The 26,353-nt window shown below is 41.5% G+C and overlaps 1 protein-coding gene across 2 annotated transcripts in view; it reads right to left on the bottom strand.

Moving 5' to 3' along the window:
- Positions 1–21,134, bottom strand: part of DNAJC21 (DnaJ heat shock protein family (Hsp40) member C21) — a 28,833-nt gene extending 7,699 nt beyond the window's left edge. The window contains exons 1-9 of one of the 2 annotated variants that reach the window (XM_064271182.1): positions 21,002–21,134; positions 10,924–11,017; positions 8,776–8,899; positions 8,182–8,304; positions 7,445–7,749; positions 6,389–6,540; positions 4,196–4,283; positions 2,307–2,465; positions 1,695–1,737 (exon numbers count right to left, since the gene is read on the bottom strand). In XM_064271182.1, the coding sequence (XP_064127252.1) occupies positions 1,695–1,737; positions 2,307–2,465; positions 4,196–4,283; positions 6,389–6,540; positions 7,445–7,749; positions 8,182–8,304; positions 8,776–8,899; positions 10,924–11,017; positions 21,002–21,098 (1,185 nt within the window). In that variant the 5' untranslated portion in view covers positions 21,099–21,134. Of the gene's footprint in view, positions 1–1,694; positions 1,738–2,306; positions 2,466–4,195; positions 4,284–6,388; positions 6,541–7,444; positions 7,750–8,181; positions 8,305–8,775; positions 8,900–10,923; positions 11,018–21,001 lie in introns of those variants that run through there. The other variant, XM_023545413.2, reaches the window with a different exon arrangement.
- Positions 21,135–26,353: the final 5,219 nt, after the last annotated feature.

Genomic DNA, 26,353 nt, shown 5'->3' with positions numbered 1-26,353 from the left:
ATTATCATATTTATTAATTTGCTCTATCCTATAACACACACAAAATAACTTCAGAAATGCCATATCTATACCATAAATTTTTTTTTTCCATAAATAAACCTACTAAGAAAAGTTCAAAATTTTTTTCAGCAGTTATACTTGTCCTTAGAATGTATCCCATGGAGGATTTTCAGAGTACTCTGTTCAAAAGTTACCTGAACTAACTCATCTTTTCTGTCAGTTAGGATCATTTGTTTCAGCTTGAATTCAACTTTATTTATTTTTTCTAATCCTTATTATGCAATTTTTTTTTCTTTACCATACAGAAATCTCCTCTAATTTGAAGTTTCAATATTTTCAGTATTTGCTGCCTTCCTCTCTTTTATCTGTCAGTACATGTCTCAACGCAAGAGCTTAGAAGATATCATGAAAAGTGCTACATACAGCTGAGTCTTAGACTTTCCGATATAATCAGGAACTGTAACAACATGGGTTATAAAGTAGTACAGCTCTGCAGGGAAAAACAGAGTGATGGTCTGAGGCATTTTCATCAGTAAAAAAAAAAAAAAAAAAAACACTAAAATGTGTTTATCTGCAGAGTCTGCAGGGCCTATCTATTCTCCGTAAATCAAGACAATACCAGCTGAGGTTAGGTACAAATCCCTCTCCATTTTATTTTGTTCTTATCCTAGTGGTTCTGGTACCAACAGAGGAAAGAGAAAGTGTTCTAATTTAATGATCACAGGGTCTTTGGATGGATGATGGTATGAGTCAATTTACAAAAGGAACATTCAACTTGCTATCTGCTTTTGTAACTGATGCAAAAAGTTGCAAGTTGCAATTTAACAGTGATTAACTGTTCCAAGTTACAATTTAACATGTGTCATGAATCATTTTTGGAATATGAAACTGATAAAAACTATCAAATACATTATTATAAATTTGGATAAATAAGCCACATCTGAAGTTCTATGTGCTATCAAAGTTTTCTTCTAAACATTTTTGGTTTTTAAAAAGAGCTATATTTAATATATGTTAATTAAAGTGGCACAAAATCAATTCCATTATCTTCAGAACCATCAAACTGCCTTAGTAAGATGGACAAACTCACTTTATTTTTATAGATTTAAAGACATCCATAAGATTGCGTTGCACATATGCCATCCGCCTGATATTTTATCTACATATAATTCTTAAGGAAAAGGTTGAAGGAGACTCCAGCTGTGAAATATTTAAACTACCCAAACTTCTGTGTCATAAAAAACAAATGTTTTTTCAAGAATTACAATCATTTCAAGTTTCTTACCAAATGTTCCTTTTTACAAAATTTCATTTATATTGTAGGCAGAATAAACTTAGATACGCAATGGTCAACTCCAGATTTTCCTATCTTCCTGATTTTTTTAAGTTTGTCTTGATTTAAAAGCCCTGGCTGTCATCAAATGCACCCAGATATTTTTTTGAATATGGTCACTCAGCCAATTCATACCAGGAGAATACTACATGCAATATTTTTAAACATACTTGTAACAGTAATTTAGCAAGCTAGCTACAAACAAAAAAAAAAATACTATTTTCAAGTCCTTTTAATCACTTTTACGATCAGCATAAATTAAGGAGTGAAAGTTATTCTTCTTGACACAGACTAGGCTGAATAAACAAGAGCGCTGCTATTTTACATTTGATACTTAATGTTAAAAGTTTTTTTAACATACCTGTGCTGGTTTCTGTCTCTTTTTCTTCTGTTTTTTAGAAAGCCTAAAGGTAAATATAAATCAAAATGTCAAACACTTGACTTTACAGAGATTTACTAAGTGAAAAGAAAAATAATGTTTAACACTAGTGATACATGGAACCGTGAAATATTAAAAATATTTAATATCGTAAAGCATTAAAGGAAAAGAAAATATTCACATGGTCACATTAGGGAATTATAACAATAGTTCAAATGAAACTGATAGTAATTAACTGATCAGTAATTGCCTCGATATAAAACTACTTTTAATAGAGTCATAATAGAGTTGTTGTTAGTTTCCGTCGAGTCAATTCCAACTCATGGCAACCCCGTGCCTGCCGAACAGAACTGCTCCATAGGGTTTTCAAGGTTATGGCCTTTCGGAAGCAGATCGATAGTCATATGTTTCTGTAAAAATTTTTACTTGACATCATACCTATATCCAGTTAAACACTGTAAAGTTCCTCTAACTAGTAAATATTAGCCAGAAAGTATCAGCATAGCATAATAACCTCCTTGGGATAAGGCAGCATTTAACTGTGGTCTCTCAATGCAATCATTACGTCTATTAACACTTAATGTTTACAAGTACTTTTGTTTTGGTGAATCTTCCACTTCTTCCTCAGAAATGGCATTCAGTGTATTTTCAACAGGTCCAGGTCCTGAAAAATTTTCTTCCTCCTCTTCCAACTGCTGTTTTAACAAGGCAACCATTTCTCGATGCTTCTTTGATTTCTCATGATTCCTCATGCTAAAAGAACAATCTGATGTGAGTTAACTGCAACAGGATTAATTCCTACGTGTCCACGGGTGTTGCTGGATGACTACAACCAAGTTGAAATCACTTTTTTTCATTAACTAAGCAAAATGGTAAGGACATAAAAAATAATTAAAAAAAAAAAAAAAAAGAACTCTACCAGGATTTCTTAGGCATCAAGTACGATGAAAACCTAAGACCACGTTCCTTCTTTCTGTATCCCAGCATTCCCCCTCCCTCTATCCTTTTATGTACGTTTCTTCTTCCTCTTTTTTTTTTTTTTTTACCAAATTCTCTATTATTTTTATTTCCAATTATTTTCTACTGTTTCCTTTCAATCACTCATAGCAACTCTACAGGACAGAGTAGAACTGCCCCAGGGGGTTTCCAAAGAGCGGCTGGTGGATTCAAACTCCCAACCTTTTGGTTAGCAACCAAGCTCTTAACCATTGCGCCACCAGGGCTCCTGACACAGGACACTTATGTAGTATTTCATGCGGAGATGCATAACCTGAATCTAACCATGAGGAAATGGACAAACCCAAAGTGAGAAATGTTCTGTTTAAAAAAAAATCTCCATGACGTAAAAGACAACATAAGGAAATTGTTCTAAAGTAAAAGAGGCTAAAGAGACAAGTAAACACAATACACAATGCTAGACTGAATGCTGTACGGGAAGGGGTAAATGCCATAAAGGACGTTAATAAAGGATCAACTGACAAAATTGGAACATGGGCAGTAAAAAGTATCAGTATTAAAAATTTCCAGAATTTGATGGCTGTACTGTGTGCATGTAAGAACGTGTAAGACAATGTGTTTATTCTCAGGAAATACATACTGAAGTCTTTAGAGGTAAAGGAGCATTGTATATGTAACTTATACTCTCAAATTAACTAGGAAACAAAAAAAAAACAGTGTATGTGTAGAGAGAAAGCATGTGCAAATGAGCAAAACAGGTGAATCACATGCCCCAGATACTATTCTTAACAACTTTTCTCTATGTTTGACACTTTCAAATAATAAAAAAAGAGAAGATCCCCTTCATTGTTGCCTTTTGTTTTCTTACTTCTCATTTCTCTGTCTCTACTAGGCTGCCACTTCTCTGCCACTTTTGTGTCTCCTCCTTGGGGTTATAAGGTGATAACATTTATGATTTCCATGTCCCCTTTATCCTCCTTTGGTCTTCTTTCTTCCTTATTGCATGTGTTTTGTTTCCTTCTTCCTTGCTAATTCCACTCTCACGTTCTCTGATATTCCCTCCCCCCCTTTTTAATACTTCTCTCTTTGTCACTATTCACTCAAAATAAAGTCCTTCCACTTCAGCAAATATACTCTAGGCAGGACAAGGTTGAAGTCCCGAGGCTGGCATCCTCAGCCTACCTGGGAGAGTTTATGGCTGGCAGTGGGTCTGAAAGCAACAAAGGGAGAGATGATCAGATATGGTCTAGCCTCTCCCTTCTTTGCCAAAACAGGCATGTTTTCTTTCTGGAGACAGCCGACATGTTTGAAAAGCAGCTATTACACAGGAGTACTGGGACGAATGACAATGAGTACAACAGGCTTAACAGCTGGCACAAATCCTTCTTCCTACCCAGGTGGACAGAAATCACCCAACATGACATGTGGGGGTGTGATAAATTGCTGGAAGCAAATTCTTTTTAGGATTTTCAAAGTGCTACACATCACCTCAAAAGAAAAGGAGAGTTCAAAGATATTAAACGTACGCCTTTTCTGTCTTGAAAGATTTGTCACATGCTGGGCAGTAAAGGCCATCATAAAGCTCAGCATCTTCGGCCTCATCGCTGTCCTTACCTACAAGAGGGAAACCTGTAGTAAGAATCCTGTTTGCTTAGAATACAAATCTAAAGTACATTAAAATGATATATCCTTAGTAACGACTAAAGTTGTACACAGATTATAAACTAAAACTGTGCTATTTCCTTACCAAAAAAACCCGTTGCTGCGAAGTCAATTCCTACTCATAGCGGCCTGATAGGACAGAGTAGAACTGCCCCACAGGGTTTCCAAGGAGCAGCTGGTGGATTCGAACTGCCGACTTTTTGGTTAGCAGCTGGGTTCTTAACCGCTGCACCACCAGGGCTCCATTACAAGAAACCAAATAATGATATCAGGATTTAGAAGCAGCGCTGCATTCCAAGGGAAGGCGTCCAACTAAATCACTTTATCTTTCAAGTTATCTTGAAACCCTGGTGGCATAGTGGTTAAGTGCTACAGCTGCTAACCAAAAGGTAGGCAGTTTGAATCTGCCAGGCGCTCCTTGGAAACTCCATAGGGCAGTTCTACTCTGTCCTATAGGGTCGATATGAGTCACAATCGACTTGACGGCAGTGGGTTTTTTAAAGTTATTTTCATAAGTCTATGTAGAAGGTGATCCAAAAAATCCTCAAAGTGCTGGATATGTGGTAAGTTTAGAAACTCAAATACCACTTTAACAGGTCACCAGGAAGCGAATAGTTTAGCAGAGGTTTTTTTAGTTTAACTCTTGTGCAAAATTTGGTTCAAACATGTCTACAACTGTGTTCTACTCTTAAATGCTTAAATAGACTTAATTTACAAGCTTACATCATTATTGTTGTTGTGTGCCCTGAAGTTAATTCTGACTCATGCGACAGAGTAGAACTGCCCTATAGGATTTTCTTGGCTGTAATCTTTAAGGAAGCAGATTGCCAGATCTTTCTCCTGTGAAGCTGTTGGGGGTGGTTTGAACTGCCAACCTGTTGGTTAGCAGCTGAGCACTTAACCATTGTGGCACCATGTAGTAACCTTGAACTAATCAAATAATAAAGAACACTGGATTTCAAATAAAAATGTGGATCTAAAACTGGCCCTACATTCTCAGGCATACCCCATAACTTCTCAGAGTCTCAGTTTCTGCCTCAGTAAAATGGAGATAATTCCATGATCAAATCGACATTTAAGGTTATTGTGTGAGGATCAAACAAGATTTTGTACTTGAAAGCACTTTATAAATTATGAAATTCTACATAATTATGCTACCACACATTTATAGAGTGCTTTGTAATTTTTTTTTTTTTGTAATTTTTAAAGCACTTCCACATGAACTACACTTCTGATTCACTAATAAAACACCTAACTTCCTAATCATTTTTAATAAATAGAAGTTTGTCATTTTATCATCTGGGCTGTTTGTCTGAAAAACCACATTTGTAGATAAGGGACAATTAATAGAGGATGTTTGGATCATTCAGTTTTACTCCTAAAGGACCAAAGACAGTGGGGAAAATCAAGTACACAGTTATTCTCAACAATCCTCATTCTCACCTTTTAAGGTGGTCAAACGCCTTCACTCTAACAATAGAGGCAGAGACAAGAAACATTTCAGTAAACAAAGAAGAGTGCCTCCACAGTCGGACCTGAGAGGAAGAATTTACATATACGACACAGACTCCAGCAAAATATCAGCTTTTCTGGAAATAGCAGCTATTGAAACTTGACCTGCAGCTTAATTGCTTGTTCTTTAATAACTAGTCAATCACACTTGTCAATATGTCCACCTGTCCATATACTTACACAGCCAGAAGCACAAATCATTTAGAACATGGTCTGAAAAGAGCTGTTATTCAAACTACCCGAACTGGACTCTTTCAACAGACCACTTTTGTTTGGCTCATAAAGTCTTGTTTTTAATTTGAATTACTTGCCATGTTTAAAAAGTAAGAGATATCACATAAAAATCCAGATTTAAAAACAAGAGCAAACTCAGACAACACTGGCCCACGCTCCAAGGCTCTGCAGGTTTTCCTATTTGCTCACCCATTCCCTGTAGTCTTGCACCTGGGCCCCTCCACTGGCACCAGGAGGCACCTGAGTGTACAAGCCCTGCCCACAAATATATTTATTGTCTAATATTTCTCAATGAATGGAGAAGGAGTTACCATCCTGCCCAACTCTGGGCTCTTGTTCCTCCACTTCATCTTCATCTGATCCATCTCCAAACTCCTTTCCATACTGCGCCTCCATCTCCCTGAGCTCCTTCTCCAAATTGGCCACCGTCATCCAGCTCTGTTCTTTGTACTGCTCTGCCAGCCTAGACACAGAATAGCACAGTCCACTGACTCTGAGAGCCTGTCTCAGCATTGTTTTTAGTTATCTGTTAGGCTTAACTCCATCCCCTAGAAAACATCTTCCTCCCAAGCTAAAAATGTCTACAAACTGTTAAAACCTATGCTTAGTTAAAACTGGGGCAGAGTCACTTAAATCTGTTACTCTACATGGTTCATTTTAACTGCTCTACTAGATAACAGGCTTTGAAACACAGAACTCTTCAGCAACTTCATTTCAGGTAGTTTTAAGTCATATTTTAAGTGTTAAGTACTAATTTTCAAAACATGCAGGGCAGAGCAGATGGAATTTTTAGAGCAAATAATTTTTTAAAGAATACTATAATCCTCCAGACACAATGCTTTTACAGCAATTCCTAATGACAAAACTTTAAACAAGCTAAAGCTAACTGAATATCTAAGAGTATCAGAACTGACAAAGAGGCAAAAGTAAGGGCACTAGAGTCACATGGGTTGAGTCCAATTCCTCGCTCTGCAGTTTACTAGCTAAGTGATCCTGGGCCTATCCGCCTTGTTTTCAAAAGAACAAGGAGGAGAAAACAGAATGTACTTCGCAAAATCACTGTGAGGAAGGCGCTTAGAATAGGGCCTTGTACAGAGTTAAGAATTTCACTAGCGTCATCATAAAATTCCACAAGTGTCTGCAAAAGATCTTAAGTATAAAGAGCCTCTGAAGCAAAACATCCAACTAAAAATAAAAATTTTTACACAATAGATGAAAAAACACTCTTCAGTGTCAGGATTAAAAAAAAAAAAAAATGGATGGAGCGAGGATGATAATGTAACCCAACATGACAACGCACGCGAAGCATCCACCGGTGTTCCACACGAGCTTCCATTCAGAGAAGGATCCGCCCACGTGTTACGTACTTTGCCTGCTTTAGCTTCTGTTGCCGCCTCATCTCTTCGGCTTTCCTTGCCTTCTCTGCGTTCTGCTCTTCCACCAGCTTCCGATGAGCCTGCACTCTTTTATCTCTTTTACGAATGAAAGCCACCAGCTGTCGGACAAGTTCATTCTTCTCTTTCCTTGCTTTGTCTCGAATCTTTCTGTTTTCTTTTTCCATGGCTCGTTTTTCCCAGCGGTTTGAAGCTTGTCGTGTATCATATTCTTCCTTCCAAGCGAAGTTTTTCTGTGTGCAGAAACTCTGCCAATAAGCATAGAAAGGATGGACTACCTAGAGACAAAGAAAATAGGTAAAAATCTATTTTTCAGTCTAGATTTTTTTTTAAAGAAAATCAGCAAATATTAGTGATGCAAAACATCTTCTAGCTTTCTTAATTATTTTTCAAAACAGCACTATTGGTCAATGGCAAAGACAGTCCGTTCAAGGCTTTACTTATATCACTCTTCAGAAAGGATTTGAGGGAAAGAAAAGAACCTTACTGACCAGGTAAATGAACAGGAAAAATTAAGGTGGGGAGGCCACAAAAGAGCTGAGTGCTCCTTCAGGAAGGAAGGCACAGGGAGAGAGGATATCTGAGGATAGGACGAAGAGCTAGAGTCAGTTCTTTTTTTTTTTATTAAAGAAACGGATGGGGAAAACACATACTGATGAATGCTAATCATAAAATGGCGATAATTTTTTTTCTTAACATTTTTCTTGTACCATATCATAGTCACTCTGAGAGTCTCCAAAAGTTGGGAAATCTTCAACTTCATCCTCTAACACAGATTCTAGTTCTTCCTTTGCAATCATTTCAAAAACATTACGATACACTGTGTAGAAACCCTGGAAAACAGTAACAGAAACACAAATTCCTAATAATTCCGTGGTCTAATCACAAGTAAGATTTTAAATGTACTATAAAAAAACTCTGATGTTAAAGAACTACCCCAAACCAAACCAAACCCAATGCCATCGATTCTGACTCATAGCAACCCCATGGGGTTTCTCCCATGGAGCCACTGGTGGTTTCAAACTGCTGACCTTTTGGTTAGCAGTCTATCGCATTAACTACTGCACCACCAGGGCTCCTTTAAAGAACTACAGGATCAAGCATTACCACTGAGATTACATTTAGATTTCAACTGGCTGTTTGTTATATGATGAATTTAAATACGAAGGCAATTTTTTATCTGGGTTTTGAAAATAAATATTGTTTCACTTTCTATAATAGAATAATTTTAAGAGTCCTCTTTGTATTTCAGAGCCTCTCCTACGTGCTTGATAAGAAATTAAGGGTGAGCTCATTTATCTTACCTTTTCATCATCTCCATAACCAGAATAACAGGTAACAGTGAAATAGTGCAGTAAGTCTAAGCTGTCATCTTGATACTCTCCATCAAGCCCACCTTTCAGCAGGGCCTCTCTGTGATTATCGTACCTAAGAATATATATAGTATCGTAAGCGAAGGCTTAACAAGCAAGAGTTCAAAAGGACTCTTTACTGTGAAACAGCCGAACTATTATTATAGTGCATTTCAATGTGTCTAAGTTACAACCAAAGCAACTGAAGGAAAACAAGGAGAAGAGAATAATCCTTTCAAGAACTGCTAATTCAAACTATGACTGCAACTTCTAAAAACCTATATATAGTCATTACACACTACTAGTCCAGATGAAGGAGCCCTGGTGGCACAGTGGTTAAGAGCTCAGCTGCTAAAAAGGTCAGCAGTTTGAATGCATCAGCTGCTCCTTGGAAACCCTATGAGGCAGTTCTAGTCTGTCTTATAGGGCTGCTATGAGTCAGAATCGACTTGACAGCACTTAACAACGATGACAACAGTCCATATGAACGGGGGAATTTAATAGGCCAGAAAATTTCTAGGTCTCTCCCAAAAAGGTAGTTGTATCTCCAAAGGAAAGAAACATCACTGAGTAAGACAGTGCTGGACATAATATGGTCCACGGACTTGTAACCTGGGAATTTACAAGCATACACTGGAATAAAACTTCATACATTTATATGAACTTAATCTACCGAATTGTAAACACAGAGAACTGATAAACTAGAACAAGGATAAAATAAAAGGCTGATTTGTTTTACAAACTCTGAACTTGTCATTTTTTGGTGCTTCACAGGTAAAGCCGATGCTGTGCTTACTACCTTCATTACGAACTACAAACATACAAATAGCAGTTTCCATTTCGTGCCAAGCACTGTGCTAGGTGCTTATACACACATTATCTCATTACTCCTCATAATAACCCTAATAAAGTAGATATTACCCGATGTGGTAGGTCAAATATCAAATAGGAGCTCAGAGATATTAAATAACTTGTTGTCAATAATCATAAAGCCAGTAAAGCCAAAATTCAAAAGCAGGTCTCTTGCACTGGGAAGATTATGTTCTTAGCTACTACTTGTTGTTGTGCGCTACCGAGTCTATTCCAGCTCACAGCAACTCAACATGACAGAGTAGAACTGCCCCATAGGGTTTCCAAGGAGCGGCTGGTGGATTTGAATCACCAACCTTTTGGTTAGCAGCCTGAATTCCTAACCACTGCTCCACCAGGGCTCCTCTTAGCTACTAGCATTCGGATAAGAGAATTAATAGGCAGGAGCTTCAAGACAAGGAAATCCTTGGAACAGGCAAACAACCTAAGATCCAGAAAAGAGGCCAAAGGAAGTCAGGAAAGACTTTCAAAGTTCTGGAAAGATGATAAAAGCATTTCTAAGGCTAGATCTTCAGATTCACTAGGTAGAGAAAAGTTTACGATCCTCTGTCTGATTTTCCTAGGAAAGACAATTTTCTTTACAGCTTTTCTCTCCTGACAGCCAGCTTTGCCGTACTGTTTAACACATGGAACCTGCATAGTAGCACTAACCGCCCACTACTCTTTGCAGCAGCAGGATCTTGCATGCTCATGTCAGGGCTTAAAACCTATTCCTTTGTAATAAAAAGCTAACCAAGGAGCTGAAAACCTGAAACTTCATTCACAGAGATTCTTGTTTGGAAATGGTATTCATTTGCCAGATTATCGTTAGTATTTGTCACTGATGTAGAAGCTTAACTCATACAAAGTAGCTCTATGGAAAATATTACAATTCTTGTATTAAAACACTGTACTTGTTTCAAAGGACAAGTCAACATTCCTCTTGTCTGATAACCAGTAATTTGTCATACACTCATTTGATGGGAAGTCACTTTAAGTACGAAAATCAAAGCTATGTAACACTGCCAAACTTTCAGGGCCTGTTCTTCACTGATGAAATCAGATAGTTGGAAGAATCATCTCTAAGCTTCCTTCCTACTCAACTATGAGATTTTATATAATGAATAGTAGATGACAGATGCTTCCAAACACACCCAAGACCATTTAATGTACTACCATTTTTAAAAACCTTATATTGACAATTCCTCCCAACAAAATAAAGTAGGATAGAAAGAATAGCGTGATGCTCACCATGCTCTTTCCTGAGGGTCACTCAACACATCATATGCTGCTTGGATTAATTTAAATTGCTCAGCTGCTTCAGCAGCATTATCTGGATTTTTATCTGCCAAAATAAAGTCACAGAAATTTAGTCATCAAAAAGGTACAGGACAGGATCTATCAAGGACCTCTTCCATTACAAGTGCCATAAGGAGATCAGGAGTGTACCAAACAAAAACAACTCAGGAAAAGCCAAGGGACCCCAGGTGGTAGCTGAGAATCAGGATAGATTACAAGCATCTACTTGAGTAGAAGAAATTTCAGGCTTTCCCCTAAGCCTTGGTACACCACTGAGCACCCAACTGAGACATCTACAAATGGCAAACCCTGATTAATATATACTTTATTTTTAAAAAGAAGAAAAAATATTGTCAGTTATGGAAAGAAATATTTACTAAGTATTAAATTATGTGTAGTGCTCATATTACCTTTAAGCTTTTCTATCAATGTATATTAAAATAAACTTCATAAAGTTTAAAAAACATTAAAAAACCCGTTGCCGTTGAGTCAGTTCTGACTCATAGCTACCCTATAGAACACAGTAGAACTGCTCTATAGGGTTTCCAAGGAGCAGCTGGTGGATTCAAACTGCCTACCTTTTTGGTTAGCAGCCAAGCTCTTAACTACTGCATGACCAGGCTTCCCCTCGTTGTGCTTTCTTAACCATAGAATTCAGAAAACATCTTAGCCTCAGTGTGGTAGTGAGCTTCAAAGATGGCCCCCAATGAATACCACCTCCTGGTATTCACATCTTTGTGTAGTCCTCACCCACATTACTAGGGTTGGTCGGTGTGGCCAACAGTGGAAGACGGAAGTGATGGTATGCTATGTTCAAGATAGACCACCGTTTCCATCTTGGGTGCCCCCTCATCCTGTCCTTCTCTATCTCTCTCTGCTTGCTCTGGGAGAAGGCAGCTGCCATATCATAGGGATTCACTGGTAGCCAAAGGAAAAATCCACAGGGAGAAGAATGGAGGTCTCTGGCTCACAGCCAGCAAGGAGCAGCTAGCAACCACGTGAGTGAGCCTGAAAGCAGAGTTGCTGACGCAGTCAAGCCTGTGATAACTGCAGCCCCAGCTGACAACTTGATACAGCCTCATGAGAAACCCTGAGCAAAAGCCACCCAGCTAAACTGTTCTCAGATTCTGATCCTCAGAACCTGTGTGAGAGTCTATATAATGAACATGTTCGCTATTTTTATTGCTTGTTGCTTTAAGCTCTAAGCTTTTGGGGCAGTTTGTTATATAGCAGTAAGTAACTAATATACTTGGTAACTGAAATATTTTGACTCTACTATGGAGCACACCAAAGTTCAAGCTGCACTCAAAATTTGTCTTCTAAGAGGTTAGAAGAGAGTATGAAGGCAGAAACGTATTCTCTACAAATGGTCTTACAAACTTAACACAAGGCCTTCGAGGGCATCCTGCTACCTTTTCTTAGATACCCTCACACTGGTCCTAAGACCTTCAGCTGGGCTTCTGCTCCACAACTAACACTGACAGTACTTTTGCAATTGCTGCAATTTGCCACAGCTCTTTTTGCTAAGATGCTTCAACACAAAAAGCTCTAGCTGCTATTTCAGACTCGTGGTCCTTTGGAATTGAAAGAAGTCTCCTACTGAGTTAGAAAAAAAAATAAAAATACCTGTATATCAGAATACAATGTGAGTCTAATTCTCCTTCCACGTGGTGGCCCATGTGAAGACAGCCAAGGTGTCATTGCCTACGGTGTCTTCTCTGGACTAAGCTCTCCAGGTTCTTACGGCACGCCTACTCCCCTGATGACACTTGGAATGAAAGCCTATGCATCAAATACGGTCTGCCAGGCGTAAGTAACCACCAAGGAGCCATTTATTGCTTCCTTTTCTGAGAACACTACATTTTTAATCATTATAGCTAATTACATCAGCTCTTTTAGCAGCAACACCACATTAAATCATGCTTACAACAAAGTTTTAAGTATTTTCCACATTAATTTCTGACAAGCCAATTGACACCTGTACAATGGTAATGTGTTTGTTTTTAAACTGAAATGTAAGACTTAGTAATCTGTTCTGTGACAGATCACCTAACACCCTGTCCCCTCTTCTCTTACAGCCTTTACTGTGGAGGCTGGAAAAGCTAAAGTATTTGTTTACCCAACGTCCCTTGCTGCTAGAAACAGCCACATACACAGTTCTGACCAATTGAGATAAAAGCAGACATCTACTGGTTTATTTTCTTCCTCCTTCCTCTTTATTCTTGTCTTGTACATAGACATACAGGCTGGAACTTCAGCAGCAATCTTGAGATCATGAGGGAACAGCCAAGAGATTCACAGTGACCTGGAACCTGAAAATGCTGAGCCACTTAACGCCAACAGGCAGCTACCTCCAAGCCTTCTTGTTGGTGAGAAAAATTAACTGTTTATTTTAAAAATTCTGTTATTCCCAATTAAGACTATCAAATTCCACCTTCTTGTTGTGACCCTGGAAACCATGGTGGTATAGTGGTTAAGAGTCTGGCTGCTAACCAAAAGATCAGCAGTTTGAATCCACCAGGCGCTCCTTGGAAACCCTACAGGGCAGTTCTACTCCATCCTATAGCGTGGCTATGAGTTGGAATCCACTGGACGGCAATAGCTGTGGCCTTGTTGCAATCACTTCTAGGTAGTACTGGATACCCAGTACCCGCTGCAATTATTTTTTTAATTATTACTCTATGACAGATGTGGATATGATTCCTCTTTTTTCACAGAACCCAGTTTTGTTTAGAGTGGCTATGTACCCTATTAAAAAACATTCATCTTCCCAGAAGTTGAGGTAATTAGGTGACCCAGTTCTAGCCAATCAGACGTAAGTACAAGCCTACTAAGTGAAGCATCCAGGAAAGGCACAGCTCTCCTGATGAAGAGATGGGCTTGGGTAGCACTCACCTTGTGCCCTTATCTGCCCCTTTCGTCCTGCCCAGAGCCAGGGCATGACGCCTGCAGGTGAAGTCATCTCTCAATTATGAGGATGGTGGCAGAGACTGTGAGTTCACCCCCAATATCCACTCTTCCCTTCTTCCAATGAGAACTAAACCCTGGTGTCATGGTGAGCATCTGGTCCCCATTTCCTAGCCTCCCTTGAGGTTTAGGTGCAACCACGTGACTAAGTGCTGGTCAGTAAAATCTGCAGTATTCTATGGCAGCTTTTAAGACTTTTTTTTTAAAAGTCAGCTAGTCCACACTCTCTTCCCCTCCTCATCTTTTTCTTCATTCTGCTGCCCAGGAGCCCTAGTTGCCACCTTGAACCATGAGGAAGGGTCCCATATGAGAGTTGCTGGCAGAGGCTCCAGGACTTCATGGAGGAGAAATGCTATACTAGGCCTTGTCTGCCTATCTCTGGACCAATACATAAAAGACCAATAAACTTCTATCACTGATGCTTAATTGCTTATGCTCCATGCAAGGACTCAAGCCATATTAGGTTAATATACCAGGATGTAAGAAAGGGACCCAGGTCTTTGATGGCTTCATCAAGCACCTGAAGCAATCAGGATGGGCCAACCCAGATTTATTATATGAGAAAAATAAAACCATTAGATGTTGCCACTATGGTCAGTTTCCTGTTGCATGCACAATCCTCATACCCACCCCATCAAGGTGAGAATCTAGCTAAAAATGATCAGCATGTCTTTGTCTTCATCAAATCATTAATAAATAAGTTGAAGAGGATAAAGGCAAGGAAAGGCCCTGTGACATTCTGGTATTTTCTGACATTCATCAAATACACTTCAATAGCCACCAAACACACCTCAAGTAGGGCTGTTCAACAACTACAGCACTATCAACCTACCCAGCCTCCACTTCTTTTCTTGCCTCCTAGAACAAGAGGAGAAACTATTTTCTTTTTTTTTAGAACAAGAGGAGAAACTATTAAGTCCAAATCAAATGACCTAGAAATAGAATGGTTGAAAAGCCAGCAACTGAATCCTACTACATAAAAGAAAAAAGGTGACTTTCAGGATTTTCTTTTTCCTTTTAATTAGTACTATACCTTGTCCTGTCTCTTCTCACTCCCTTTTTTCCTCCCTAAAAGAAGTCTGGAGAAAGTTAAAGGTTTAAGCACATAAAACCCATCAATGAACCCTCTGACAGCAAAGTCTAATCTTTTACTGGAGCTTCTTTCTTAAATATTTTTTCAATCTGTCGTACTACTTTGTATTTCACTTAAATAACTAGTTGACCTGACCATAACATTGAACTGCAATCTAAAAGCATATGACTATGTTCTGTTGGGTTGTGTGCCGTCCAGTCAATTTCGACTCACAGCAACCCTACAGGACAGAGTAGAGCAGTCCCATAGAGTTTCGTAGGCTCTAAATCTTTGCGGGTGCAGATCACCAAGTCTTTTCTCCCACAGAGCGACTGGTGGGCTCAAATCGCCCACCTTTCAGTTAGCAGCCCAGCGCTTAACCACTGAGACATGAGGGCTCCCATAATAAGTCAAAAAGCAATAATAAAAAAATTTAAAGTCCACATTCACTATTAGCTAAATATAAAAGTCACAGGTATTGCAAATCCAGTCATTAAAGTCTAAAAGGCATCCTCGCACTATTTTTCATGATTTTCTTTTGACACACTCTTGAGCTCCTTCCTAAACCTTTCTACTGTGCCTTCCGGAACATTTCATGAATTGTGCCTTTTAACCCCTGGTCTCTCTGGAGGCAGCTCCTTTCTGCCACAGTACTCCTAGTGCAGGATCTGGTGGTGGAGCTGGCACCCTCCTGGTCACTGATCCTTGAGTCACCAACCAGTTGAAACTAGCATTCTTTTCAGATGTAGATCACTGGGCCAAACCACCTTCTGCCCCCACCCCTCACAGTCTACTGACCTCCTTACTCACTGAAGATTTTGGTACTTGGCTCACAGTTTCCACCCCAGGTCCTATTCTCATTTTAGGTGACTTCAACATTCCCTGACCTCCTAATCCCCCTGCGTCCAGACTTTAGTCTTGCCCACCCCTCCAATCCATTTTCTGGACTACAGCCAACTAAAAAAAAAACCCATTGCCACTGAGTTGACTCCAAATCATAGCGACCCTATAGGGTGAAGTAGAACTGCCCCATAGGGTTTCCAAGGAGCAACTGGTGGATTTGAACTGCAGACTTTTTGGTTAGCAGCCAAACACTTAACCACTGGGATCCTTGAAAAACACAAATCTACCACCTCCCTTGTTTGCAACTCAATAGCTTCCCAACGTCCTTAAGGAATGACCTAACTTGGCTTACCACAGTCTTCGGGATCTGGGCTGGTTTCCTCCACAGAATCACTTCTTTCCGTTTCCTGGTCTCTGCTATGCTTTCTCTGCCTCCCTCTACCAGTACTGCCTGCATTCACTTTAGGCCTCATCTGAGATGTCACTTTTTCAGGTATGCATTTCCTGGGCTGACGTCCTCACCCATCCCACCCCTACATAAACTCGGTTCAGATTACGTGCATGTACTCATTTGTGTGTGTGTGTCCGACTTAGAGCAACCCCATGTGACAAAGTAGAACTTCCCCACAGGGTTTCCTAGGCTGTAATTTTTAAAGAAGATCGCCAGGACTTTTTCCTGAGGAGCCACTGGTGGGCTCGAACTGCCGACCTATTGTTTAGCAACTGAACGCTTAACCACTGCACCACCAGGAATCCTTACGTGCTGATTTAGGAAAAAGAACCTATTGCCATCAAGTTGATTCCAACTCATGGCAACCCTATCAGATGGAGCAGAACTGCCCCAAAGGGTTTCCAAGGAGCGGCTGGTAGATTCAACCTGCTGACTTTTGATAGGCAGCTGTAGCTTTCAACCACTGCACATTAGTGCCCTGTATTTCCTTCATACAGCCCTCATCTCACTGGACTGAAACTGCCTGCTTTCCTATCTGTGTCTCCCCACAGACAGTACGCGCCATCAGAGCAGGGACCAGTCCTGCCTTGTTCACACGGTAAAGTTCTCAATGAATCTTCATCAAATGAATTACTGAACGCATTCACAATGCTCTGGCCTGCCGTTCACAAGGAGTCCTCTCCCTGGGCAATACTGTTGACTCTGCTGGAAAGTACTCTCAGTTCCTCAAAAAATAAATAAAGGTAATTTTTCTCTCTCTCTTTTTTTAATACCCTAAAAACAGGCTGTCTTGGAGGAACCCCGGAAGATGTGGCCCTGGGACTCTCTGTTAACCCAGAACTAAAACTATTCCTGAAGCCAACTCTTCAGACAAAAATTAGACTGGACTATAAGATATAAAATGATATATAAGATATAAAATGATACTGGTGAGGAGTGTGCTTCTTAGTTCAAGTAGATAAAAAAAAAAAAAAGGTAGATACACGAGACTAAATGGGCAGCTCCTGCCCGGAGGTGAGATGAGAAGGCAGACAAGGATAGGAGCTGGTTGAATGGACACAGAAAATCTGGGGTAGAAAGGAGGAGTGTGCTGTCACATTTCAGAGAGCGCAGCTAGGGTCGCATAACAATGTGTGTTTAAGTTTTTGTATGAGAGACTAACTTGAACTGTAATCTTTCGCTTAAAGCACAATAAAAAATTAATTAAAAACAAAAAAACTATTAGAAAAAAAAAAGCGGTCTTTCTGTTTAAGGTACAAATTATTCTTACAGGCAAAGCCCATGTCTTAACTCCAGGATCCAGATGTAGCACACCCTGTATATAGAATGAAATTAAATATTTGTTGAATGGTAGAATTAACTAAAGAATAAATCAGCAAAGCATGTCAAAATCATGCATCTCCTGAGAAAATATTTCTCTCTCAATTATATAAACCAAAAGATATTTAGGATGCTGTGAAATTACTATGCTATTCAGAAGAAACACATTCTGTTCCTAACAGCCCAATGTGGTTTCAAAGTAATTAACTAATACTTGAGTAACATGGGGCCCTTGTGGCACAGCAGTTAAGAGCTACGACTGCTAAATAAACGGTCAGCAGCTCAAATCCACCAGCTGTTCCTCGGAAATCCTATGGGCCGGTTCCGCTCTGTCCTTTAGGGTCACTATGAGTCATGGATTGAACCGTGTCCCCCAAAAAATATGTATCAACTTGGTTAGGTCGTGATTCCCAGTATTGTGTGGTTATCCTCCATTTTGTGATTGTGATTTTGTTGAGAGGATTAGGGTGGGATCGTAACACCACCCTTACTCAGGTAACCTCCCTGATCCAAGGTAAAAGGAGTTTCCCTGGGCTGTGACCTGCACCACCTTTTCTCTCTCGAGATAAAAGGAAAGGGAAGCAAGCAGAGAGTTGGGGACCTCATACCACCAAGAAAGCAGCAACAGGAGCAGAGTGTGTCCTTTGGACACGGGTTCCCTGCGCCTGATAAGCTCCTCGACCAGGGGAAGATTGAGGACAAGGACCTTCCTCCAGACCCAACAGAGAAAGAAATCCTTCCCCTGGAGCCAACACCCTGAATTTGGACTTGTAACCTACTAGACTGTGAGAAAATAAATTTCTCTTTGTTAAAGCCACCCACATTTGGTATTTCTGTTATGGCAACACTAGATGACTAAAACAATGGCAATGGGTTTTTTTTTTTAACTAACATTTTCATACTTTTTCCTTTCTTCTTTGCACTAATTTCCAATTAACCACCAAATCTGGTGGTTAATTTCCTTTGCAACATCTCTTCCATGTGGCCTGTTATGGATTGAATTGTGTCCTCCCAAAAAGTGTGTGTCAAGCTGGCTAGTCCATGATTGCCAGTGCTGTGTGGTTCTCCACCATTTTGTCATCTGATGTGATTGTCCTATGTGTTGAAAATCCTACCTCTATGATGTTAATAAGGTGGGAATCAGTGGCACTTACATTAATGGGCAGAACTCAATCTACAAAATCAGGTTGTGTTTTAAGTCAATCTCTTTTGAGACATAAAACAGAGAAGCAAGAGAAGAGACAAAGGGACCTCATACCAGCAAGAAAGCAGTGCCAGGAGCAGAGTGCGTCCTTAGGACCTGGGATACCTGTGCCTGAGAAGCTCCTAGATGAAGGGAAGATCGATGACAAGGACCTTCCTCCAGAGCTGACAAAGAGAGAGAGAAAGAGGGGGAGAGCCTTCCCCCTGGAACTGGCACCCTGAATACAGACTTCTAGCCTGCTAGACTGAGAATAAATTTCTCTTTCCACTTGTGCTATTTCTGTTATAGCAGCAGCAAATAACTAAGACAGGGCCTTTTCTCTCCCACTGACCCTGAGTCTGGCTTGGGCCTTTACTTGCCCACTGTGGACTCCTGGACTCCCTGCCTTCCGTCTCCATCCCTCTTCAATTCACTCAGTTCCTCCTGTCACCTCAAACATCTCAGTAAAAACCATCCACAATTCTCCATCACTGCAAAAACAAACGTCACTGTCCTCAGCCTAACATTTAAAGCCCTCCAAAATCTAATTCCGAACAACTCTTCAAAACATTTTAAATCGTCAAAATTACATATGCAAATAGTTACAAGAATTAATCATCTCCCTCACCTCTTCCCACCCAGACAGGCAAAGAATTCCTAACTTCCTCATAATTCCTAACTCAGTTTCTTGAGCAAATTACCTCCATTTCAGGGTGTTGGACATTATTTTTGGGTTTACTAATTTTGGATGTATCTACTGACTTCCTGCCATGATTGAGATTTAGCTCAGTTATCTCTTCCCCTCCAATATATTTATATCATATTTTTTTAGTTCTTCTGTTAGGACTCATTCTAACTCTAAGTAGCAGACTTATTCCTTCATTTTCTTGATCCATCAACTACAGGCATTACCTTCTGACGTTGGGTCCTCTGCTCTTCCCTTTAGCTCTTCTCCTAAGCCATATTTTCACTCTGCCTTCAGTCGAAGTGTGCCTTAGACCATCTTTGTCCACTAGTGTGCTCTTCCCCAAAGAGCCCTGGTGGCACAGGGGTTAAGTGCTCAGCTGCTAACTGAAAGGTTGGTAGTTCGAAGCCACCAGCTGCTCTGAGGGAGAAAGTTGTGGCAGTCTGCTTCCCTACTAGTCTCTCAGTACAGTGATCACTCCTTCCCATGAATTATCGGGGCATGTATTAATTCATCTATTAATCCAACCACCAACTAAGCACGTTGTGCTATTTTGTTTGCATTAGCATTTAACTTTTCATGTATTTTCCCAACAAGACTCTGAGGTCCCCACCTTTGCATTTCAGAAACCACACAGGTACAATGCAGTGACTTGCATAAACTGGAAACTCCATAAACGTGTTTACTGATGAAAACTAATAATAAAGCCTCTGATTAGAAACCTCAAAGCAACTGAGACTGAACTACTGTCTTCGTTCCTCAGGCTGAAAGATCAGGTTACTTAATAAAAGTCACACAGGTCGGAACTACAACCAATAAAACATCCAAAGGAAGCATACTTCCCAGTAAACATACAAACTAGGGAAGCCACAGAATGAAAACAATCCGCAGCATCATCTTCAAAGTAAAATACAGGTTCTGCTTAAACAGCTGGCTAAAAAAAAAAGGCATACCTAGCTAAAAGACATTTTACTAGCTTTCCGTGTCTTAATTTCAATAAGAAAAGAGCCTTAAGTTACACTGTGGTAGTTGGGATTCCAAGAAGTTACAGGAGGCAGAGGGGAAAACCCCGGGAAGCTGAGGGGCAGGTGACTAAAGCCAGAAGAGACAAGCCGGAGAGGCTGAGTTCAAAGAGCTCGCGGCTCCTCCCTCGCTGGGGTCCGCAATGGGGTGGGAGGAGCAGGCGAAGTCGCCAGAATGCCGCCTTTCCCAATAAAGTGGCAATGCGAGGGCCGCCTGGAAAGTGCTGGGGTGCTCGGCGCTTCAAGGAAGCCTGGGGGGTGAGAGGCTGCGTCCACGAGGGAGGGAGGGCGCCCACCCAGAGAAGGGCTGCGCAGGGCCACCTGGCCGGGGCTGTGGGGCCCGGGCACGGCTTCCAGGGCGAGGGAGGTTACAGGGAGGCCAGCCGGAGGCGCAGCCGGGGTGCCAGAGTCATCCGAGGGGTGACAGGGAGAAAGGTCGTGGAGGCCGGGGCTTTCTCAGGGGCCGCGGCGGTCACGAAGTAGTTACCCGGGTGCCACTTCAGGGCCAGCTTCCGATAGGCCTTCTTGAGCTCCTCCTCGCTGGCGTCGCGCGGCACCCCCAGCGCCTCGTAGTGACACTTCATGGCCCGGCCGGGCGGGGGGCTGCGGCTGGGGCCGGGGCTCGGGGCGGCGCCGGGGCCAGAGCCCGGGCCAAAGCGACGGCGGCGGCGCTGGCGGGCTTCCCCTCCGGCGGGAGCCGAGGCCCCGCACCGGGCCAGCCAGCGAGCGCGGCGGCGGCGGCAGCGGCGCGGAGCGGCGGCGGCGCGCGACGGCGGCGGCGGGCGGCGCGGGCTGCGGCGCGCGGGCGCGCGAGGGGGGCGGTGCCGGCGGCTCCGCATGGGCGGGGGCGGGCTCGGTCTGGGAGTGGGCCGCGCGGGAGCGAGGCGGAGCCGGGGCGGGGCCTCGGCGGCCGGGAGGCGGGGCCGCGGCGCGCGGGCTTTGTGAGGGGCGCTGACGGGGCGGTGGGGAGGGGCGCCGAGTGGGCGGCCGGTCGGAGGGCTGACGGGGCATCGAGGCAGATGCGGTTGGGAGAGAGTTCTGGATAACATCCTGTTGGTGTTCTGGCTGTGTTTTCACAATTGAGTCCCGTTCTTTTAGATGAGGCTCGAAGCAGTCAAGGGGGTTTGCTCAAGCCTCCTCAGATTAATACCTGGGGGGATTCGGTTGGACTAAACACCAGGTTTATGAACTCTTTCCAATTTTCTTCGGCTGCCACTCTCTAAGAACTCTAATGTTGCTCATTTTGAACAATATGCGTGCAACATGGCAGTGAATAAGATGATTTAAACTGACACAACAGGAGAAGGAAGCATCAGAACATTTTCGAATATACCAAACAACAAAAAAAAACCCGTTGCCATGGAGTGGATTCCGACTCATAGCGACTCTATAGGACAGAGTAGAACTGCCCCCATAGGGTTTCCAAGGCTGTGATGTTTATGGAAGCATTCTCCCACAGAGCAGGTGAGTTCAGAACGCTTTAACCGCTGCACCACCACAGTTCCTTAAAAGTGCAGTTAAGGGCTAGTGTTTAACCAGTAAATTTTGGTTGGTCTGACTAGGCAATACACCATATTAAACAAAAGGAAAATTCTGTACAACTGTTTCACACGATTTGATAAGGTGTCAAAACAGTATTTTAATGTCTTTGAAATGTATTAATATGCCAGTATGTTTCACTATAATCTAGAGAGAACATTTACATACATCAGTTTTAGGTGTGGGTTATATTTGTAAACTATAGGGTTAATTCTGTTGCTAACATTTATTGTACAGGGTTGGGGGGCCCAAAGTTTAGGAAGATTGTCCCTTTCTTCTCTAATATCCTGTCACCTGGAGTGTCTTAGTTATCTAGTGCTGCTGTAACAGAAATACCACAAGTGGATGGCTTTAACAAAGAGAAATTTATTTCTTCACAGTAAAATAGGGTAAAAGCCCAAATTCAGGATGTCAACTCCAGGAGAAGGCTTTCCTTCTCTGTTGGCCTTCTCATCAGTCTTCCTCTCCACTAGGAGCTTCTCTGTGCAGGGATCCCGGGTCCAAAGGAGGCACTCTGCTCCTGGTGTCTCTTTCTTGGTGGTATGAGGTCCCCATGTCTCTGCCCACTTCTTTTATATCTCAAGAGATTGCCTCAAGGTACTATCCAATCTTTTAGACTGAGTCCTGCCTCACTAACACAACTGCCACGCATCCTCCCTATTAACATCGTAGAGGCAGGATTTACAACATATAGAAAAATCACAGGATACCAGGAATCATGGCCCAGCCAAACTGATACACACATTTTTGGGAGGACATAATTCAATACATGACATGGACCACCAAAACAAACCAACTCTAGGTCTCATCCGCTTTCTTCACACATGAATGTCCAACCAACTTGCTGCTCAAAATTTATACATTTGCCTTTTTCCCAAAAGAGGAAGATTCTATATGGCCTCATTAGCTGGTAAATTGGTAATACGGATTGATGAGAAGTGTAAGCACGGGGAAGGGAATTGGGGCAGAACAAAAAGAGAAAAGTTACTTTTCTTCCTCCAACTGTACCTGGTTTTGTTTACCAACCCTGTGAGTCACTGCCTTTTTCCTCCTGAGGGGGGAGAGTCATCTGCTATTGCCTATAACACTGTATGGAAAGTCAAGAACAATCACACCGAATATATTCAACAGGTTGACAGCTAAATGACCATAGACCTGTGAGATGGTCCATTCCAGGGGACTCCCCATTCAAATGAGTTATCCACATAAATGACTGCAAGTGATCTGGAATATGAAAATATCTCCATATGAAAATTGATCATCCCAATTTGTTAAATTGAAAATGTCACCAAAACTATACAGCAAATCCATCAAAAAGTATTAAAAGTATCTTCATTCAAACTTACAACTTGATCTGGTTTATGCTTACAACCTATATTTAAGAGATGTGGGTGTTTAAAACAAATCTTGAATACAGCTGTCTTATTTTCATCCAAAGCTATATTCAATTGCCCAAATGAACTAAATAATGTCCATTTTGTTTTGGCACTTACCCAGATTTGGCCTTAATTAGCCACATACAAGTATTTCAAGGGTACCTTTGCCCTGAACTACATGAAAAATTTAAACTTCAAGATTTCAAGATAAGTAGTCTAATTTAGACTATTACAAAGTAAGTATCCTAATTAAACAAACTTGGGAAAATCTTTCATTGCATAAAATTAATGATAAAAAAATTAAAGATTTAGTTCTGGCCACATAAAGATTGAAAATATTAGACACAAAATTAAAATGCAAATGATGAATTGGCATAGATATCTAGTTAATAACCCTACTGTTGCCAGGAACTCTAGGTCCTGCTTGGTGTCACTCATCACAGCCAGTAAACAAGAGGCCAAGGTGTGAGATCAGAAAGGCAGCTTTATTTCATTGCACAAAGGAACAGTCGGGGCTGGTGCCCCCAAGACTGCTTGAAGATATGGTTTAGGGAGGCCACTTTTTTAAGGGCTTACAAGCAGGGAGATCATGTGAATTACATCAGCAACATTCTAAATTATGGTACACAGGCACAGTAGGGGTTACATATAACTTCATACATTGGATGTTCAAGAACGGCAGCCCATCTCCGCCCAAAAGGCAGGGAAGTTACTATGTATGAGGTACTTAATGACCTAAAAGGTTACTGTCATGGATTGAATTGTGTCCCCCCAAAATATGTGTCAACTTGGTCAGGCCATGATTCCCAGTATTCTGTGGTTAGCCTCCATTTTGTGATTTTCCTATGTTATAAATCACAATCTCTGCCTATGGTTAAAGAGGATTAGGGTGGGATTTAATACCCTTACTTAGGTCACATCCCTGATACAATGTAAAGGGGGTTTCACTGGAACATGAACTGCACCACGTTTTATCTTATAAGAGATAAAAGGAAAGGGAAGCAAGCAGAGAGTAGGGACCTCATACCACCAAGAAAGCAGTGCCAGGAGCAGAGCTCATCCTTTGGACCTCAGGGTCCTGCACTAAAATGCTCCCAGTCCGAGGGAAGACTGGTGACAAGGACCTTCCTCCAGAGCCAACAGAGAAAAAGCCTTCCCCTGGAGCTGGCGCCCTGAGTTTGGACTTCTATCTAGCCTACTGGACTGTGAGAGAATAAACTTTTCTTTGTTAAAGCTGTCCACTTGCAGTATTTCTGTTACAGCAGTGCTAGATGACGAAGGCAGAATTTGGTACTGAGAGAGTGGGGTGCTGCTCTAACAGATACTTAAAATGTAGAAGTGGTTTTGAAACTGTGAATGGATACAAGACTCAGAAGTGAGGAGAGCTGTTAACATCAAAGAAGGTGTGGATGGTGAGAAAGAGCAGCAGAGGACTGGCAAGAGCAGCAAACCTGCAGCAGCAGCAAACCGGCCACAGCAGAACCAGGAGACCAGTGTCAGACAGCCCTGGAGCCGACCCACAGGACAGAGCAAGAGAGCTGAGTGCCCATGCGACGGAGGCTTCCTGGCAGACTGGGGTGCCTCCAGGCACTTATCAGTGGAGCTACTGAGCTTTGGAATTTGGAACACTTGCCCCAGCAGGGCAGATGCGGGCATGAGGCCCGAGGGACCGAGAGGCCAAGCAACTGGGAAGCAGAAGCTGAAGAGACAAGGAATACAGGAAGCCGAGATGCCTCAGTCTTAAAAGGTATAGCCTCGACCTCTGGGATTTCAAAGGGTGGAGCCATGGCCTCTAGTGTTTCTAAGGATAGAGTTGCCACTCAGATGGACCAGGAAAATGCTGCACCTAAAGCTGAGGGAGATTTGCCATCCCATTTGTGGTATTTCTGTTATAGAAGCACTAGATAACTAAGACAGTTATCCAGAATGTCAATATGGTGCCTAAACTGGTTTCAGCCAATTTCATCTAGTTCTGGGCAGCAGCTAAGGCAAGGGGAACCAGCATGTTAATGTAAAGCTATGGGGCATGTCAAGCAAGCTGCTGGAAGCAGTGAAATTTTCCACAGACTGGGGACCTCTGTCTTACTACTATATACTAGAACCCTTACAAATCAGTAAAAGATAACTCTACCACAGAAAAACAAGATTAGTCAAGTCACAAAAGAAAACCCAGTAACTAACAACAAAAAAAGTATTCACTCTTTGTAGTAATCATTTTTTTAACCTATCAAATTGAAAAACATTTCAGCACAAGAGAACAAGGGAATGAACACTCAAACCCCTGGTGAAGTAGCACCTTCTAGAGAGCAATCAAAAAGCCTTGGTGTTCATAACCTTTGACCCAAGAGTTTCACTTCTAGGAAACCATGAGCATTGTATGAAAAGATTTATAAGTAGAAATGTTCACTGCAAGCACCTATATATACTAGCAAAAAGGAAAAGAAATCTATCCAATAGAGGAGTGACTTGATTATACAATTTATGGTACAAAGTGGAAGAGTAGAACACTGCAGTTAGCAAACATTTTAGGACAAATATGGAAAATGAGCAATGTGAAGTAAAAATATATATATACCTGTATGTGTAACAAAACAGCATATACGTGATTCCAATTTTGTTAATTATGTGTGTATATGTAAGGAGCCCTGGTGGCGCAGTGGTTAAGTGCATGGCCGCTAACCAAAATGTTGGCAGTTTGAACCCATCAGCTGCGGAATAAGGATATGACAGTGTGTTTTTGTAGATTTACTGCCTTGGAAACCCTATGGGGCAGTTCTACTCTGTCCTATAGGGTCACTATGAGTCAGAATTGACTTGACAGCAATGAGTTTCTTCCTTTGGTTTATGTACCTATATTATATATATATATGTACATACACACACACACACACACATATTCATCCCACAGCAGCCACCTACCTCCA

Source organism: Loxodonta africana, chromosome 2 (assembly GCF_030014295.1).
Source record: "Loxodonta africana isolate mLoxAfr1 chromosome 2, mLoxAfr1.hap2, whole genome shotgun sequence".
NCBI lineage: Eukaryota > Metazoa > Chordata > Mammalia > Proboscidea > Elephantidae > Loxodonta > Loxodonta africana.
This window is presented reverse-complemented; position numbering and strand designations above follow the sequence as displayed.